The sequence below is a fragment of the Anomalospiza imberbis genome, chromosome 8, assembly GCF_031753505.1.
Source record: "Anomalospiza imberbis isolate Cuckoo-Finch-1a 21T00152 chromosome 8, ASM3175350v1, whole genome shotgun sequence".
In the NCBI taxonomy this organism is placed as follows: Eukaryota; Metazoa; Chordata; class Aves; order Passeriformes; family Viduidae; genus Anomalospiza; species Anomalospiza imberbis.
In genome coordinates, this window is record NC_089688.1 from 23,776,607 (window position 1) to 23,796,159 (window position 19,553).

The following is a 19,553-nucleotide window of genomic DNA, read 5'->3' on the forward strand; positions in this document are numbered from 1 at the left end:
CTTAAGGTAATGGAATACTACTTTACTGATGTTTGTGAAATATTCTTTAATCCCTTCATAAAAAGCACAACATAAATCAATTATAATAATACTGTGTGCATCATAATCAGCACATATAAATACATACCTGGCACCTGTATAGATTCTCTCATTTCTGTAATATCTTTAATATAGAGTCTTGCAAATGCAGAAAATACGGGATCTATACCCCAGTGCAGAGAAGGCATCTCTTCTTCATACTTCTCAGACTCAGACTGCATCTGAAACCTGTGAACACAGAAGGACCTGAAATTGTTTTCTACAAAGGTGAAGAACTGTTTACATTCATTATTTTTCACATAAATGAAAAAAACAGCTCATGAGTATACACACAATAACACAGCAGAGCTGAGGATGACACACTGGAGTTTATCTAATAAAATGTTATATTTATCTATCAATATTTCATGTGTTGCCACATGAAATATTCAGTATCAATACTCATGATTTGTTTGAAGTACTGAGAACCCAGCAACAGCATTTCCCCCAGTAACTTCAAATGAAATAGAATTTCAGAGACTTTTCCTCTCCAAATGCATAAACAGAGAACTGAAGTCAACATTTGTTTAAAAGAGCAGGACTGTGGGATCCTAAGTGGTTGCTTTCTCTACAGATGATTATTATTCCCCCATCATTCTCCTTCCCTCCCCCAACATACTCATTGTTTGTCCTGTGCTTTATTGTGGAGTTGAGGGAGATGGCTTTATTTAAAACAAAAGCAGCCATCCCTTCTTTATTTTGGGCATGTAGTCTCCACTAACTTTGAAACTGTTACCTTTACCCTTTCAGATTTCACAGTTTAGTACCTGCCATCTTCTGTCATCACGGATCCAATTCTGCTCATCACAGTGTTGATGTCAAAAACCCCAGCACTTGATTCAGAAAGATCCTCATAAAGATTTGAAAGCTGAAAATACTTTCTATCAGCTTCTCCTGTATGGACAGGTACATTGTTCCTGAAAGGCTTTCCAGGTCACCTTCCAGTGGCTGTCAGCCCCTGGCAGCTCTAAGTCAAAGGTGCTAAGTGGACTGATTTTGAATAGTGTGCTATAGGGCTGAGATTTGGCAGCTCCAGCCTCCTGAGAAGGAGCAGCTCCCAGGGATCTCTGTAGTCTGGGAGAAGCACTAGGAGCTACTGATGTAAAGACAGCACACCATGAACATCACAAAAGCACCTTGCCTCACTGAGAAACTACAGAGCTTGGATTCTGCATGGTTTCTGTTCTAATGCTTAAGCTTTCATTTGAGGCAAGGGAAAAGAAAAAGGATTTAGCACAACAGTGTTGCTGACATCTACTCTATACTGTGTACAGAACTGCAGTTGATAACTCAATTCCTGTCCAACTTTTTAAAAAATTTTACCTAAGTAAAAAAAAAAAAAGTCAGTGTTATTTACCCTTCCCTGGACTGGCCATTTCTTTGATGAGATGTTGAAAATATTTGATTTAGTCAGTTCCAGCAGTAACTTCACTACTGAGTAACAACCTGAAATTGTTTTGATTACACCTGGATTCATGTCTCACTCTTCACTATAGACAGCTCTTCCCAGCCTTTCCTTTTTGCACCTGCGAGATCTACTCAAAAAGTCACACCACTCCTTTTTCACTTGTCTCCCCATGAAGCACCCTTTTTCTACTGCTGAATTGAGACACTGCTCAATAGATATTTAGAAATTAAGCTGTTAAGTGTATGATTTTAACACAAGCTGGTATTCCTCCATATGGCGGTTCTTTGGATACTTGCTACAGCGTATGTCAAATTTAGACCATAAAGTTTCTCAAGAGAACAAATGGTTTGAACCTGTATTTTACTTGGCATGCTCATTTTCTTAACAAAATTAGTTTCCTCATCTCTTTCTGCTTGCAGTCTCTAGTACAAAGTTACATTCTTTTCTGCTTCATGCCTCTCAATTTGCTCTGCATGGTTACAAAGCCTGTCACAGCTCAGCACCTGTTTTTTCCTTCTAGACAGACAGCAGACTGAGATGACCAGCCAAAAAGAGACAATCAGGTAACAAGTCTGTCTAACCTTTTGTATTTTGGATAAACAGACACCCCTTGGGGCAAAAAGCAGAAGTCACCTCTGCACATATGTGCATCTGAGGGGAAATCAATGAAGCAGCTCCATTGGAGATTAAAAATATCTGTATTTTGGCATTTTATAGCCACTTGTCAAGACTGAAATGCCCAAATGTTAATAGAACAGGTCCAAACACAATTTTAGCTTAAATGAAGCATCTCCCTAAAATTTTTTACTGCTTCCCTGTTTCTGCAGTGAAAGCTCTTTCTATCTCAGAAACTACTGGGTGTTAAATCTCAAATTCTGGAGCTTCCTTCTCACTCGCAGGCCTTGTTACAGCTCCTCACTGAAGATATTTACACCCATCATATGTCTTTATGTAGAGACCACTCTGTTTGGTTCAAGCCTGCTACAACACTTTATCTTTCAGATCTGGCAAAGATTCCTTGGCAAAATCTAAATTGTGCCCCCAGCACTATGAAGGCATCACAGGGTTCCTTGAAGTCCACAAGACAAATTTGCTGAAGTCCTGAATTACAGACATTCCATCCACACCAGGCGGGGACAGTGAAACTGTACCCCAGCCACCCACTCACTTTCAGCAATGTCTGACAGGCACACGAGAGCATTCTGCACAGCAGCCAAAGTCTTCCCTGGCCTCTTCACAGTCCCAAGAGCCCTCCCAACCCCTGACACCACCCAAAACCAAGCCTATTTTCTTCCTACCCTCCCAAGTGGTCAACTTGGTAGCGTCATTAGAACAGTGGCCTATTTGAAGCCAAAAGCTTGTGTTCAGTTGGAAAGAAAAGATATTTAGTGGCTCATGGATGTACAGCTTGCCTCCAACTCTGCTAGTACCAGTCCATTCTTCTCAGCAGTTGTCTGTCTGCTCCTAAAGCAAAGCAAGATGTAAACTATTTCCAAAGTATCTATTCAGTGAGTTTCCAAGCTCTCAATTCCAAGATTGAGAGTATTAAAAAACATAATTCCTATAATGCTGACAAAACTCTTCCAATCATTTATCTTTTGATATATAACAGTATCTTCCCGTAACTTTTTCTTAAGTTGGCACAGGAAGCCTCCCCATCCCGGGGTTAATTAGTGAGTCATCCTGGCAAAAGTGGAACTTTCCATTATGCTACAAGTGTTTTCAGCTCTCAACTGGTACCATTGGTGATATGCTATCAGCAAGGAAGATAAGAGCTGCCCTGTACAATGAAGAGCCAAGGGGCAAATAGGGGCATTGTGGAGATGCACAACGTTACAATCAATGAGAAGCAGACAGCAAACAATAGACAATTCTGAACAGATACTGTCTAATTTATGTTTAAGGATTAAACTGGCTTTTGCTGGGAGATGGTGATCAGGCTTAGCAATATAAACAACACAGAGTCCTAGCAAAAGGTCATTCCTTTCTGCATTTTGTTTTAAGTGCAATGTAATGACTTCAGGGTTGCTGCAGTGCAAGGAATTCAATCATGTTAGAGGAGGAAAAAAGGCAACAGAAGCATCTAGTCCGCAAGTTAATTAGACAGAAGATATCAGTATTCTATTTTTAACTCCAGAAAAAGGCTATGAAGGCATAATCAAAACTAAAACAAGGATTAAGTTCTTCTTGGGAAAACAACTCTGTTTGAAGGGCAGAAATCTAAAGTTTACATAGTAGCTATCTAGATACAAATAAACAAGAAGTCTTCATTTGAGATTTTTCTAAAGTATTAAAATTGGGCTGTCTCTTCCACCCACTGCTATCAGTGTTAGCTTTCCTGACTCTACTGAGAAGTCAACCAAGTCCTTAAACCCCCAGAGCTACCTTGTGAGTTCAGCAAGGTATTATCCTAGAAGGAAAGCAAGGAAAATTGGCACCCTTCCCAACCATGCCACCCCACAAACTTATTTTCATTCTTCCCTTCTAAGCAGCCCACCTGGTAGGTCTTTGTCTCAAGACCTTCCTATGTAACACCCTATTGATTTATTCAATAGAATCCACCATGTATCTTTTCTAAAAAAGGTAAACTGCCTTCTTCCAATCCCAGTGCAACTGAAACCTCAAAGAAGAGTATCTGTTTTAATGTTTCTTGTTGTCTTTTCTCCAAATTTGATTAACAACCAAAGCTCCTGGAGAAAATTGCCTTAGCTTGAGATTAATCATTTTGAGCCAAGAAAATGTCTTGCCAGTGGCTGTCTGCAACTGCTCGGCAAGTGCTGGCACACTGCTGCAAAAACTCTTTTTCAAGTTAGCTGTGAATCAGAAACAGAGAATTTATGCACTAATACAGGCAACTTAAATATCCTACCAGGCTTTCACTCTTCTCCAAAGGCTGCCACTACCATGCTAGCACTCACAACTTACACTAGAAACAGCACCTAATCTGTTGGAGTTGCCAACCCAGTGCATTAAAACAACTTAAAACTCATCATTGGTTTACTTGAATAAATTAGGCCAGAAACTCTGGCTGTCAAAAACTGCTCCATAGGTCAGCCATTCCTGCCACAGACAAAGCAACTTGTGGAAAGAGGAGCAGAGTCAACAGCTGGGTTTTGTAACACCCTCTGTCATCTGAATTAAAATCATCTGTGTCTGAGTCAACACCCTATGTGACAAATGACTATTATTCAACTCTTCATGATCAGCAGAGGCAATTCCAGCATGGTACAGTCAAACCCACCATTTTTCAGGAAATGTTTTTAATTTCCTACAGCCACATACAACATTATAAATTATAACCAAATAAATCCATTGTATTATTATACAAGTAAATCTTACTGAACTGGGAAGTAAAACTTTTGGTTAGAGTTAATAAGGAACAAAGATTCTAGACTTGAAATTCACCCAGAGGTTTTTAAAAAATACATAATTAAAAGAAAGTATCCAACACCAGTTACAAGATGAACACCTCAGTGAAACCAAAACACATTACTGAAAGAAAAAAAAAAAAAAAGGGCTCCTGGAAAACAGCTGTTGGAGAACTATCAAACAGTAAAATAAGGCCAGTTTGGATACACCTCCTTCCTGGTTATTCTATTACAAATCAAGATGGGGCAAGCACTTTCAGTCTTCCATAATAAACCACCTTCTGCTTCTGTCATGTTAAATCCTGTCAGTTGTGATGCTACATGCTGCATGTCTTACAGTTCTTATATGTAAGTACAAGTCCAATTTAAAGACTTAGTTTGAAAACAAAATTAAGAAATCTAGAACTCCTCTGAACTTCCAGAAATTTAGCACTTAGCACTTCTTGAAAAGTTACTTGTACAAGGGTTTAACATTTGTCTAAGCTGTTCAGATAACAATTTACCAAAGAACGAACTATAGATTTTTTTCTTAAAGATACTCCTTGAAATTCTAAACACTGTATCTTTTACTCACATTAGTTTTTTATTACAATACACTTCACCGGTAAGTGAAGAGCAAGACAAGAGGCCCATCACTGCAACCTTTAGCCAGTGGGGAATCTAACAACCCAGAAAGGCATTGCCCAAAATGACCATAAGGCAGGATAATATAGGTAGGGGCAAAAAAAGTCTTGTTTCATCAATAAACTGACATGGCTGTTGTGTAACAGTCTTCCAGTGGCGTTAAAGTCTCCATGTTGTAACTTGTAACATGTTTCCCAAACTGGCTCCTCCAACATCTACAGCCTTGGAAGGAAGGGGAACAAAGCTTTCAGACCTAGATGGCCTAATTTTGGCATTGAAACTTGTTTTATATGCAAGCTAAACCTTGTAACAAGGTTTTGGAACTCAATTTTCCAAAAGCATGATTCTGAAAAAAACTAACAGGGACATGTGTAACAAAAAAAAACCAGTAGAAGTAGCTCTTTCTGATCCTTGGCCCATACATTAGATACAATTTCCCATAGATCAAGAAATCTGTGTGGGAGAACATGCACTGGAACAGACTGCCCAGAGAGGATGTGGAGTCTCCCTCACGGGAGACATTCCAGAACCGTCTGGACAGAATGCTCACTAATGTGGTCTAAGGGGCCCTGCTTGAGCAGGAGGTTGGACCCTTCCAATCTTGTCCATTCTGTGATTCTGTAATTCACTGATACAACACAAAGGAATTAACTTACAGAGAACAGAGAATAAAAAGTTACCTTTCCTACTCTGTTTTAGCAGTGTAACAGATTTAGCGTCACCTCCTGAATGAACATTTTCAAATTTCAGAAATTTGCATAGAAGTGACAAGCATGGTTTAATAGCTTTCTGAGGGTACTGTGCCTGTGAACTCCACAAGTTTGACTCAATTTCTAGAGGAAAGCATTCCTGTTCATTTCCCTCCCTCCCCTTTATACTGGTTTATGCATCTGGTCTACATTAGAACAGCTTCTGGAATAAGTCAGAATTTATATGAACATTCATTGCACTACAGAGCACTCCATTACAACCTGAGATTCCAAAGTAATTAACCTATGACTTGGTTTTCGCCCATCTTTAAAACCTTGTTCCAAATCCCATTGAAAGGCACGAAATGGACAGAACATTATTTAGATACTTTAAAGAAAATATCTCCCTGTGGCTGTAACTTCTTCCATGAATCACTGTCATAGTTAACATGATAAACTCATTACTGTTTCCGACTTCTTGGTATGTAAAGAAAGCAACAGCCTTTTATAAACTAATTTAACTGTCTCCTTAATTGCATTTGAATTTGAATAAATGCCATTTCCTACCCCATGCTCTGAAAGGAAGTCACTCCTGCATACTCTATCCAGAAAAATGTATTACTGCTCAGTCAGAAGCCACAGGAATTATTTTTCATGTAAAATTTTATTTCCTCATACAATTCAGTCTGTGTAATGTAATGGGCTTTTTTGGCTTAATCCTTGAATATCACAGTGTACTATAAAACATAATTTTGAGGATTAACTATTAAAGATCCCTTCTGTCAAAAAATAAACATTTCAGGACACTCGAGACAAAAAGTGCACCACATCACAATACTCTATTCTGTCATAAGCAAGTGCTAGTGGCCAAGTTTGCACAGACTATTGTTGGACACACAGGAGCTGCTGTTTGCCTTAACAATTGCCATATTATTGCAGCTCCACTCATTGCTGCTGTACCAAGATGAGATCCTACAGGAGACCAAATTCTACTTTACAACAGTCAACTATTTTTTGCCTCATTTTCTAGGTAAAATAGAACATTGCACACAGAAATTATTACAAACATGGCTGTAGTGCAAAAATAACATTATACAATGAAAAACTTAGCTTTTTTCAGTAAAATCATTTAATATTTTAAAGCCTAGCTTTACATTAATAAACAGTTGGTATCTCATATTCTGTGTTATTTCCCCTTTTTGCTAGTAGACATATCTGCAATATTATCCCACTGAAATGTCTCTTTTTGGGATATTACTAGGAAATCAAGTCTTTAGTGTTGTCAAATTTTCCTTTATTGTGCGTGTAGGAAATGTTCCCTATTTGACAGGATGATATGTTTTAATAGTAATTGTAGAAGGCATAATAAACTTCCTGGTTATCCTTACCACATAACCAGGACTGGGTCTGATGGCTGGCCAGCCAGCCAGCCAAAATTAAAAATAAAAAAAAATTCATATTACAGAACAAGTTATTTGGTCTCAAGATTCCAGAGCTGATCAGGATCACAAGAGAACACAAAGTCCATTCTGGAAAAAAAAGGCTCCTGGGAAACAGTGAAAGAAAAGAAAATCAGGATTTACAGAAAGAAAAGCAGCAATACATGTGGGCTTTCTGTTCAGACATTTTTTGTGCCAGTATTGACTGAGAGCAATACTGAGATGCAAAGCTATCTTTATCCCTTAATAAATTTCTAATCCTAGCTACTATGTGAACTAATGCAAATTTGAAAGCCACAAACAAAAAGAGCAAATCAGCTCATGACTGCTACGCAAGAGGAAAATGTCTAATTACCATCTGGAGGAAAGGCAATCATGGTGCACTATTTGCTTTCATGTGATTTAACTAAAGCTTCTAATAGCTATCAGATGGAGGGGGCTCCGCAAGTTTTAAATAATTTGCTTTGTGTTCATGTACAGTTTTGATAAAATAAATTCATTCAAATGAAATATCACATCAAATTATTAAAATGGTTAGAAGGAATACAGCACTATAGCTAAAAGTAGTAGTATTTCAAAGGATATTATTATTATTATTTAAAAAAAGAGTGTTCTAGATGGACTTAGTCCTGTGTGGTTCTGTGAAAAATTGTTACAGTCATCACAATATGGAGAGAACTTTTATTAGACTAACTACTGTATGAAAAAAATGCAACTATCCACCAGTGCAGCTCAGTGTTTTAATATTAACTGAAAATTCCTATAAAAGGAGCTTTTTGAGTTAAATACAAACCAAAAAGTGTGCAACCTTTTTGAAAAGCTTTATCATGAGGATCTGAAATTCTCAATTGCAGTAGTCAATTAATCAAAGAGAATCAGCTATGTAAGTTTCAAGTTGTTGATGCATTCCATTAAATCTGAGGTCTGCTTCTCACTCCCCTACAAAGACACATGACTATTTCTGAATATCAGCCTTGAAGAGGGTTTTCTTGTAGATCAACTGGAAGCAATAAGAAAATAACATTTTTTTGCTGTAGCTTCAATAAAGTCAACATGTTAAAACTTGAATGCTTTTGACATGACATGTTTCCAAGAAATATTCTTGTATTTTTTGTTGAAATATCTGATCCTTATTCAAACTTTGATGTTTATATTATTGCTATTTTCTTCTGCCATTTAATTTCAGATAAAGTCCATTTAATAAACCATCCCAGGTTTACTTGGAAACATTAATGTAATTTAGCAATTTTTATTTCTGCTCTGTCATCATTCCCAGAAGTGTTGCTGACATCAAGAGAAATGCACTCCAAGAGTTCTGCTGGCAGTGGAGTCTCTATAGGTAGGAAAAACTCCCATTGTATGTTACCAGTAAATTCACCTTACACAGACAAATACTCTAATAAAGATAAGTATCTAAAATGGGGAAGATGAATTGCCCCGTGAAGGTACATTTCCCCACTGACTGCTGAAAAAGTATGGCAAATTTAGATTAAACACACAGACTTTTCTGAAGTCAAAATTAGGCTAATCCTATTCCTAAACATTTTAATACTTGATGCTTTGTTACTGCAAACTTCGAGTAATATCCTTATATGTTGAAGCTTCCAAATGCCACATCTTTCTATGGCAATTCTTAGATTAACTGGTCCTGCAGTAAGGCAGTTAAAAAACCCAAACCATATAATAAATAGTAGTATACCCAGGTTATTGATATCAGCCTGAGTATTGATCCTGTCTAAGACATGGGCAAGCTCTTGAGTGTTCAACCTCTGCTATTCTAATTTTTTCCTGTTTGTATTATTTATGACTGAACTATTCCTGGTACTCATATCATAAATGCTTATAAAATACTGAGTACAAAACTAAGTCTCTTTTTGTTCTGCATAACAGAAAGAGAAGTCTCTAAGACACAGCTCTATCAATGGCACATTTATTAGAAAGGCTTTAGGAGTGCTGTATATGTAGCATGTACAGGACAACCAAGGGCTCAGGCCCAGCCAGCATGGCTTTTGGGAAGGCAGGTCCTGCTTGATCTCCTGACCTCCTTCCACGACCAGATGATCCACCCAATGGATGAGGGAAAAGCTGTGGATGTTGCCTGCCTGGAGTTCAGAAAAGTCTCCAATACTGTGTTTCACAGCATTCTCCTGGACAGGCTGGCAGCCCGTGGCCTGGACAGGGGCTCTCTTTGCTGGCTACAAAACTGGCTGAGGGCCGGGCCCAGAGCGTGGTGGTGAGCGGCGCCACAAGGGCTGTGCCCAGGGATCAGAGCTGGGAACAGCCCTGTTTAATATCTGTACCATCATCCGGGTGGGGGATCGAGCGCACCCTCACTACGTTCACAAACAGCACTAAGCTGGGCGGGAGTGTTGATCTGCTGGAGGCCAGGGAGGCTCTGCAGAGGGATCTGGGCAGCTTGGATCAATGAGCTGAGGCCAGCGGTGTGAGGCTCAAGGAGGGGAAGTGCCAGGTCCTGCACTTGGGTCACAGCAGCCCCATGCAGGGCTACAGGCTGAGACAGAGTGGCTGGAAAGTGGCCCAGAGGAAAAGAACCCGGGGCACTGGTCAAGAGCAGTTTATCATGAGCCAGGAGTTGCCCAGGTGGCCAAGAAGACAAGTGGCACCCTGGCCTTTATCAGAAACAGTATGGCCACAGGACCAGGACACGATCATCCCCCTGCACTGCGGATCACTACAGTGATCTGGAAGCTACATTGGTGCTTAGAACTGAAATGAGCCCAATACAGGACAAAATGTTAACTTTGGGAACAGATCAGAGGAGAAATGGCAGAGCTGATGAAAAAATGCCACCACATTACTAGAAAACATCAATAAAAACATGGGGTACGTCGATTAAAGAAAACAGAAAGGACAGTGCTGAGTGCCAAAGGTGACAGACAGATTAAGATGGATGAATCACGAATTGCACTCCAGATTTAACCACAAACAAGCCACCTGTGACCTTACAGCAGTTCAATGAGCTCAATCACCAGAAAGAATTTTGGAGATCAGTGAAAGAGTGGGTGGACAGAAAGTCAAGACAACATAAAAATTTACCATTAAGTATTTTGAAAGAACTGAAGACAGAATTAGGACTGCACCAAAAGGGCAATAAATCTTGTGAAGAACACATTTCAAATTAAATTTCTGAAGTGTTTACTTTCAATTAAGAGAAATTGGAGTAGTTTAAAAGAAACAACTTAAAGAGGGAGTTAGGAACAGTTTCAAGTCTAAGTGGTTGAGTCAATGAGAAAGGATGGTGATATTAAGCAGCAGGAAGTATAAAAGAGATTTCTAATTCACAAAGAGATTAAAAAGATTGTCATAAAGAGTTTACAGCTATTTTAAGCCAGTATATGGGATACACAATCAAGATAGCTCTTTAACATCTTTACTTTAACATCTTCCTCTGACATTTAAAGGAAGCAATGAATTTCCAAAAAGCATTGCTTTAAATTCCTAGAGGAGAAATTTTAATATAATTCACTTTTACCTTTTTATCCTTACCATCTGGAAACATTTACAATCCTAAGAACTGCTATCAGGGAAAAAAAAAAAAAAACACACACACACAAAATCCAGGCTTCATACAGGCTCCTTCAAACCAGGAAGTCACAGCAAATTGGGAAGGATTTGCTACTAGCACTTAACCTTCACCTGATGGAGTTTATTTTCAGGATTGAGTGGCAAGCTGTAACTCCAGAATGAAAGAATAAGGGAAAGACTGAGATGGAGTCATAGTTTTCCTTTTCATATATCCTGGTTTTATCTTGAATTACTTGTTCAAGAGTAAGAAAGAAGTCAAAAGCAAAGCCTTATCACTAGATTAAGTGCTCCTTTCTTGTACCAGACTTTCATCTTATATTTTCAATGTTATATGAATTAAAAGCTCTCTGGAACAGGAAGACTGTGTACACAAGTCTAAAGCAGCAGACATGCAGCAGCTGCTAACGTTCAGTCCTTGGTAGGATGGCACCAACGATCTGCTCCGAGCCAGCCTTTGGAGTCCTTTATTCCCCCATCCTCTATCGACCAGTCAGTTTAAGTAAAGCTGAAGAAATTAGTCCCAAAGCACTTTTTATCCAATAGAAAGCAAGTTAAAATCAAAATATTAAATTACAAATATTAATGAAAATTATTATTCAAGCCATCATTGTATTTTAATATCCAAATCAAAGCTATCATCCCACCTGAAGTGGCAAAAGAAAAATTAGAGAGGAAAAAGAAACTGAACTTTAAAAATTAAGACATGAGAAGCTAAACTGCTGCTGGTAACACTCTGTTATTGTATTTAATTCAAACTATCTGAATGAAACTTGCCTATGAAATTAATAGGTGGAGCCAGCCAGCCAGATCACAGGACATAAAACAGCTCCTTTGGATTGCTGTTGTTTCTTGTTTTTGCCCTCACACACATAAAGAGTCTTGGTCTTAACACCCTCCTGAACAGTTTTACCTTTTGTTGCCAAGCTGTCAGTACAAGGAGCCCATAAAGCTGAATATCATTTTTGAAAACAAACGCTGATTATTACAACAAATCAGTTTAGCAAGAGTACTTGAAAGGCTCTCTATTCATAGGGTGGGACTACCCGTGGAACTGATTTTATACAGTTTAAAGAAATTGACTCATGACAGAACCCTGTTGTTCAATTCATAAACGCTTTGTGTCAGGGGCATCTCAATGCCTCATTATTATTACTGAATTTACACACGGACCATCCTCCTTATATAGCAAACTATTGTCACGCTAATAAAATGGTCTGGGAATGATGCACACCAGAGGCTTGATCTTCAGAAGCTCATCATGCAGCTTAAGTCAATGGCAATTGCAGGCACTCGGGTTCATACGAGGATACGGCATTACACGATTTTCCCTGGGTGTTTGTCTCACTGTCAGATGTCTCTGAGGTCTCAGCATCGCCCCAGCTGCTGCTGGATCCACTTCAGCCTGTCACAGCCCAAACTCTGTCCCCACGTCTGCTAATTGCCCCTAATCCAGGCAACGGGAACGCCTCTTGCTTTCAGGTGAGGAAACGCCCCACACTGCGTGGCGTGGACACAACACAACTATTCAAATACAATTAGACTTCAGGGTGAGGAAGGAAACACTTGTGGGAAGAGAAGGTTGTGAGATAAGGAAATTCAGGCCTGTCCCAGTGATTAAATAAGACACCGAAGATACCCAATGGGCAGCACAAGAACATCACACCCTGCTATGATAGAAGATAAACCAGTAGCAGGTCTAAGGACAGCACCGGACCACAAACAAAAGGAAGTGTTCAAGCGTCCTCTGTTGCTACCAACACTTTCCTCAGAGCTCCACGTCCAAGCCCCAGCCCCCCAGGAGGCACTACCGGCCCACTTAAGGCTCCTGACACACAGGGGGAGCCCCTCACGGCCCTTCGGCTCCCGCGGCGGGCCTGGGGGCTCGGGGCACGCAGGCGGCACTGAGGGGCAGCTGTCCCCGCCTAGGGAACATCGCCCTCTGCCACAGGGCTGGGGACACCCTCCCTGCACGGGACAGCGGCGCGGCAGGGAGAGAGGATGTCCTCCGGGATCAGAGGATGAAGGGCCCCGGTGCCGCACGCCCCTCCCGTAACGGCACGCAGCGGACTAAAGGGAGGGAGGGCAGAGGGAGGGACGAGCACTCGATCCCCACGCCAGAGCTGCCAGCGCTGCTCTGAGCTATCGAGGGGGCTGAGGGCGCCCCCTCCATCTTGAGCCCGACACCGACTTACCCGCCCGGAGCCTCCGCGCGCTCCTATTGGCTGGGGCCGCCGCGGCCGCGTCACGTGGGCAGAGCAAGCCCCGCCTCTTCCCGCCGCCTGTGCCGGGCCCGAGCCGTTGGCGGGGGAGGGCCGCGCGTGCTGCCGGTGCGGCGCGTGCGCACGCGCGGGGGAAAAGGGGGAGCGGCGGGGCGCGCGCTGCTGCGCGTGCGCCGGCGGCGGAGCGGCGGGAGGGGCGCGAGGCGGTTCCGGGAGCGCGGGAAGAGGGGCGGGGGCGCGGGGCGCACGCGCCGGCGGCGGGCGGGAGCGAGGGCGGAGGGGGCGGAGGTGCCGCCGGTGCCGCCCCGCAGGAAGCGGAGCCGCCCGGGCCCCGCTCCGCGACAGGGCGAGGGAGCGAGCGAGCGGGAGAGAGGCCGGCAGCGAAGCGTCATTTTCGGCCGCTGTGCCACCCCGCGACGCCGCTCCGCGAGGACACCGGCCGGGAGCCTGGAGCGGGGCAGCCTCCGCCCCTCCCTGCGTCCGCCCCGTCCTGCGGGGCGGGACGTGACCGCTCCCCGCTGCCCGGCGCGCAGCAGCTGCGCCCTCCCAGCGGAGCCGTGACCCCTCCTCCGACTCCGCCGCCGCCCGTCCCGAGCAGGGAGCCCGGCACTTGTTGCTGCCGCGATGGTGACCGGCCCGGCCGAGTAGGGACCGCCGAGCCCGTCGGGGAGAGCAGCGCCGAGCCCGGCCCCGTACGGGGCATCGCGGGGTGTTGTCTCCCCGCAGCGCCCGGCGGTGACGGCGCTTCCCGGGCGACGCCAAGACTTTGGTCTCCGCGTGGGAATCGCGCCCGGCATCACCGCCCGCGCCAGGTGGTCCCGGCGGGCGGAGGGGGCACCGCCGCCCGCCCCATCCCTCGGCTGCAGCCAAAATGTCCTTCTTCAACTTTCGAAAGATCTTCAAGCTGGGCGGCGAGAAGAAGAAGAAACAATACGAGCACGTCAAGAGGGATTTGAACCCTGAGGAGTTCTGGGAAATCATAGGAGAGCTGGGCGATGGTGCTTTCGGTAAAGTGTTCAAGGTAAGGGCGGGCAGCGCGGGTCGCTTGTGTTCCCATAGCTGAGAAGTGACTCGGAGCGGTGCTTCTGCCTGCAGCGCTGCCTCGGGCTCCCTGTCTGCCGGCTCCTCACCTCGGGATTCCTGCTGGCAGCGCCGAGTTCGGGAGAACTCGGCTGGGGCGCTGAGCGCTGCGGGGGACGCGGCCGGAGGCAGAGCGGGGCATCCCGGCGCCTCTTGGCCACGGAGCCTCGTGAAACTAAAGATAGAAAAGACCTATTAGGTCATTGTCCCGCCTTCTGCTCCACCCTGCCCGCTGCTGGACTGCTCACTTCTCTCTGTGTTTTGGGTTGTTTTGGGACTCGTGTGCAGTATGGCTCCTAACCTTACAAAGACTGCATTTTCTTAGATCCGAAGTTCATACTTTTTTTTTTTTTTTTTTTTTCCTATACGGAAGGAACCCCGTGAACAGTAGAACTGACTTCTGTGCTTCATGTGTACCGAAGTGTACAGATGTAGTGTACCGAGCCAGGCTGTCCTCGCTCTAATGGGCATTCTCCCACCTTGTTCCATGTGGAGTTGAATTAAAGAGCTGTGTTCTCCTGGCTTTCCCTGTGTGCTGGAATCCATGTGTTGGATCTCCTAACTTCTCTCACTTGTTTGCTCTTTAAATCTTCAAGTGTACTGTTACAAGTAGGGTTTTTAAGGATGCTTATTTAGAATTTATCAAGCCAAGTAGACTACAGTGACATAGATACAACTCTGCTAGTGTTTGACAAGAGTTCAACTTTCAGGCAAATCTTCAGCTACGTTGCCCCTTTCTTAAAAGGTGTAAATGCTCCATGTTTGGTTTGGATAGCGTGGAAAAAACATCCTGATGGATAAGTATGAGAGAACTGGGAACTGACATGAATTGAAGCTCTGGAGTAGATTTTGGAGACTAAGAAAAAATAGCACAAGAGGATGGCATTTACAGTGTTTCTGAGAGCTAATTCGGTCAAGAAACATATTTAGAGGTCTGCATTTGAGTTTATGAAATCTGGGTACTCATGAAACTTGTGCTATTTTTGGTAGAAGTTATTTTAGGTTCTATTGTACTGTGGTGGTATCACCTGTTTGTATATTTGAGCAGAAGAGCCACAGTACGGTCAGAATGTTAGGTGGGGTCATTTCACCCGAGGAATTTGTGTCAATGTTCTATATTAAGATCATCTGGTTTATTTAGGTGCTGGTGTAATACACAGTCTAGATGGTGGTTCTTATGTCATTTTTGAAGATTAGAGTTCTGGGGTTTTTTTCTTAAATGGCTGGGAATGTGTCTGAAGTTGCTCTATCATAAAGCCTGCTCACCACAAAAACATAACATCTCTAACAGCGCTTCCAGAGTATTAGTTTGAGTTTCCTAGTGGAGTTTTGATTCCCATTTTCTGAAAATACGCCTCAGATGTAATACTAAATGTGTTTTCCTCTTCCCCCACATGCACTTCCCCTCCCATCCTCAAACCTCTTCTCACTTCATCTGTAGGCATGTCTGTATTAGCAATAGTAGTTGAGTAAGGTGTCTGAGCAAGGCAGCTGGTAAAGTTTGCATTTCAGTGTACTCTGTACACAAACAGGAGAATGTTTTTCACTAGGATGTCATTTTTCACTTCGAGATTTATTTCTGACTGAAATGACAGAGTTCACTGTTGAAATTGATTGTAGACAGAATTACAGATGTGGTTACTCTGGTCAACTTGTTGAAATTCACCCTTATGAGAATTAACAGGCAATATTCCTGGAAAAAAATTCCCCATTAAAAAAAAATGGTAGGTTACTGCATGTGTTCATCAGCATTCTTTTTGTTTCTATCTAGTTTGAGAAGGAGGCTTACACTCAGGTACAAACTGTACTTGTGTTCCTGCACCTGAGCGTGCTTCCCAAGAAACAGTGTGCAAAGCAGGAAAGGCGTGTTAGGTTGTTCTTTCATGGGTACATACACCTCAAATGACAAGCTGCAGGAATAGACATTCAATTCCTTCTCAAATTTGGAATTCAGAACTAAAAGCCAGAACAAAGCTCTCAAGAATGCTAAAAGACTTTGTCTTTAGGTAATGGAAGTGTGGAGGTTGGGGTTTTCATTTTGTGTAATGGATTTTGTTTTATTTGCCAACCTTCCCATCACCCTAGTGTCAGTTACATTTGCCAAAAGTACATTTGCCTTTGTTTAAGATCTTAGGATCTGTGTGTGACAGTGTTTTGGCAGATGCATGTTAAAATGGAATTGCCATATAAATAAGTCTTTGTATACTTTGAATTTCTAAAAAGTGGGTTTAGGTTGGTTGCATGCTATGATTTCCCATAGAGGAGTAGTTGGTTTAGTTGTGTAACTGATCTTCTGAACAAAGTGTCAAATATTAAATAAAAGCTCAAAACCAACTCTAAATGATTCTGACAGTACTGGGAAGCCTCGCTGATTAAATTATTTACTTAAAAATGCTGTCCAGTGATAATTAGTTTTGTGTACAGAAGTCTTAAGGTCACTGAAAACTTGTGATTCATTCTCCTTCTTTGCAATCAAGTACAAGGATCTTGCTTATTTTTTTAATATCTTAGCCAAATTTCTAGAAGAGCTTATTTCCTTTGAAGCTGTTTGTTGCAGCATTCTAAGGCTTTTTGAGTTCTGACAATTCATACCTTTGTATTCACGGACTTGTAAGTAATGTTTAGAAATACTGTTTCAACTGCTGTTGCAAGTCTCTTGTGATCAGAGGAGCTCTGTAATTGCAGATTACTGATGGCAAAGGTTTATAGCCGTGTAGGACTTCTTATTCTGGCCCTTTTCAGGCTCTTCAAAGAGGCCACTTTTAGGCTGTTTTCTTTTTGCTCATGGCTAAAGAATAATGGTGTGGTTTTCTGTCCTTTTACAATTTATAGATCCTTGCACTACTTCAGTGTCAGGTGATGGCCCTTGAAGAGAATTTCGAGTTTCCTGATGATAGAATTTTTTTCCAATCTCTTTTATGTGGTTTTCATGGATTATTTAGAATTACTGAGTGGACTGCTAGAGTTCTGACAGACACTGGAGACACATAATATTATCACTGGAGGCTGATTTCAACTTCGACATTTTGCAGTCAGACACAAAAAACTCCTCTGATTCTGTGTAAAACAAAAGAGGGACAGTTTGAAACTGCTCTTGATTTGATTAGGTTAAGTGCCCTGAGAAAACATAGGCTCTTATTGTAATTATAATCAGTTTGCTTGAGAAAGTAGTTACATTATTGTATCATGTTGCTGTATTGTGTGTTCTAGTACACTATTGTGTCAAATCGCAGTTCTGTGCACATTGTAAACATTGCTGTAAGGTAGATCAGTGTGTTGATGACTTTCATCAGCTTTAAACTATTTTCTGAATTCCCAGAAGTAAATATTCAGATGGTGTGAAAACAGACCTTTCAAGTGCCTGATGTGATGTGTGGCTCTTTCTCGCTGCAGATATCTAAATTTTCATTAATGATGTTTATCTTCCTCAGTTAACCTTTTGAATTAAATCAAGTCTTGGGCCTGTATTTCAGTAAAATTTGCCAGCCTCTTCTGGCAGTAAGGACATTGTACACTCACATAGAAGACTTACATTGCAGAAAGGTATTTTCATAGTGTCTAGTTGTTGTCATCTCTAAGCCCTTTACTAGAGGATACTCCTCCAAGAAATTAATGTACTTTTGGCCATGGTTATGATTATTATGGGTACCATCTGCACAAATGTACTAATTTTAAGTCTTCTGTGGGAACAGATTCCATAAAGGTTAAACATATGTGGCACTATACTATATAAGACAGAATATCTCTATATTGTATGTGTATATAGAGATAGTATATAGTATATATATTTTTAAATTATTATTAAGGAATTCTTTGGACTTGTCTGACTTGGAATTTCATTCAGCCTTCTTTGTTTGAACTGAAGTTTTCTGCCCCTTTATAATATCTCATCCATTACACTAAATCTAAGATGTTGGAAGCATTGTGTATAAAAATTGTCATAGGAGTTCAGAAAATAAAATGAAAACTTCATTTGAAGTTACTAGCACAAGTTTTCCATCTCTGAGCAATTAACTGGTTCTTGGTTTAAAAAAAAATCTGTTTTTTCTTTAGGCTCAGAGAAGAAATTTTATGCAAGCTGATAACCCTAATCATGGTGAACAGCATTAACCAATTGCGTTATCTTCTGAAAATTATAGCTACATTAAGTGGTCATGTTTACTTCTATTGGTAGTAGTGGCCAGTACCAACTCACCTCTGGCTGGTCATAGTGGACTTTTGACAACAGTGTTTCTTCAAGTCAAATAACCCAATGTTGTTTCATTTAAGTTTTTGTATCTGTATTTGATGCCATCTTATCTGTAATGTACCTATATGACTTACAGGACAGCTTGATTTTGTTTTAATGTCTTTTACGGCAGGTAGAAACAAATAGAATTTTAAAGCAGTGATTTAATAAGACTGGACCAATTATATCATTTAATAATTATGTGTTCTTAATTCCTTTTAATATTTAAATATGAATTGACTGCTGTTAGCTGCTTAGAACTACTTTTTTTTTGTGTACCACTAACATAATAACTTATTTTCTAATCCTAGAAAATACATTAATTAGTCTGACCTATAAACAAATTAAAGACAGAGCAAGGAGAATTTATACTTTGTAATTTCTTTGGTCTTACAGCACAATGTTCTAAATTCCTGCAGTTGCATATTTCAATTTGAAGTTACCAGATGATAGTAATGTATCATGCTGCTGCCTAGGGCAGGTATCTTTTACATCTGTAACCTAGGAAACCCAGGAACAGATTTCGACCACTTACTTGATATCTAAGCTTGAAGCACAGATAGGCTTTGTTTTTCCTACTCTTTATCTTTTTACTTATGTGGTGTCATTAGTTCCACTAATTCTTTAGAAGAATTTGGTAGAGCTGTTGAAACGTTGCAGACATTCCTTTATGAATGATATAGTTCCCTCTGGAAGGCTGTTGCTTGAGTTTGTCTAAGTCCTACATGTTTGGTACTAGTTGGAAGATAAACTCATACTTGAAAGTTTCCAGTCAAACACGGTGTTTCACAAACAAGTTTCCTGTGACACTGCCATGAGCCCAGACCTGGAAAGAAATAGGAGGTGAAAATGTTCTAAATTGAAGTTCAATACA

The 19,553-nt window shown here is 41.4% G+C and overlaps 2 protein-coding genes across 6 annotated transcripts in view; one reads left to right on the forward strand and one right to left on the reverse strand.

The window, feature by feature from the left end:
* The window catches only part of STN1 (STN1 subunit of CST complex), a 45,894-nt gene extending 32,423 nt beyond the window's left edge, over positions 1-13,471 (reverse strand). For both annotated transcript variants that reach the window (XM_068197992.1, XM_068197991.1), the window contains exons 1-2: positions 13,345-13,471; positions 128-267 (exon numbers count right to left, since the gene is read on the reverse strand). In XM_068197992.1, coding sequence (XP_068054093.1) covers positions 128-260 — 133 coding nt within the window. In that variant the 5' untranslated portion in view covers positions 261-267; positions 13,345-13,471. The remainder of the gene's footprint in view (positions 1-127; positions 268-13,344) is intronic.
* Positions 13,472-14,103: 632 nt separating this feature from the next.
* The window catches only part of SLK (STE20 like kinase), a 49,191-nt gene continuing 43,741 nt past the window's right edge, over positions 14,104-19,553 (forward strand). For all 4 annotated transcript variants that reach the window (XM_068197979.1, XM_068197981.1, XM_068197982.1 and 1 more), the window contains exon 1: positions 14,104-14,392. In XM_068197979.1, coding sequence (XP_068054080.1) covers positions 14,243-14,392 — 150 coding nt within the window. In that variant the 5' untranslated portion in view covers positions 14,104-14,242. The remainder of the gene's footprint in view (positions 14,393-19,553) is intronic.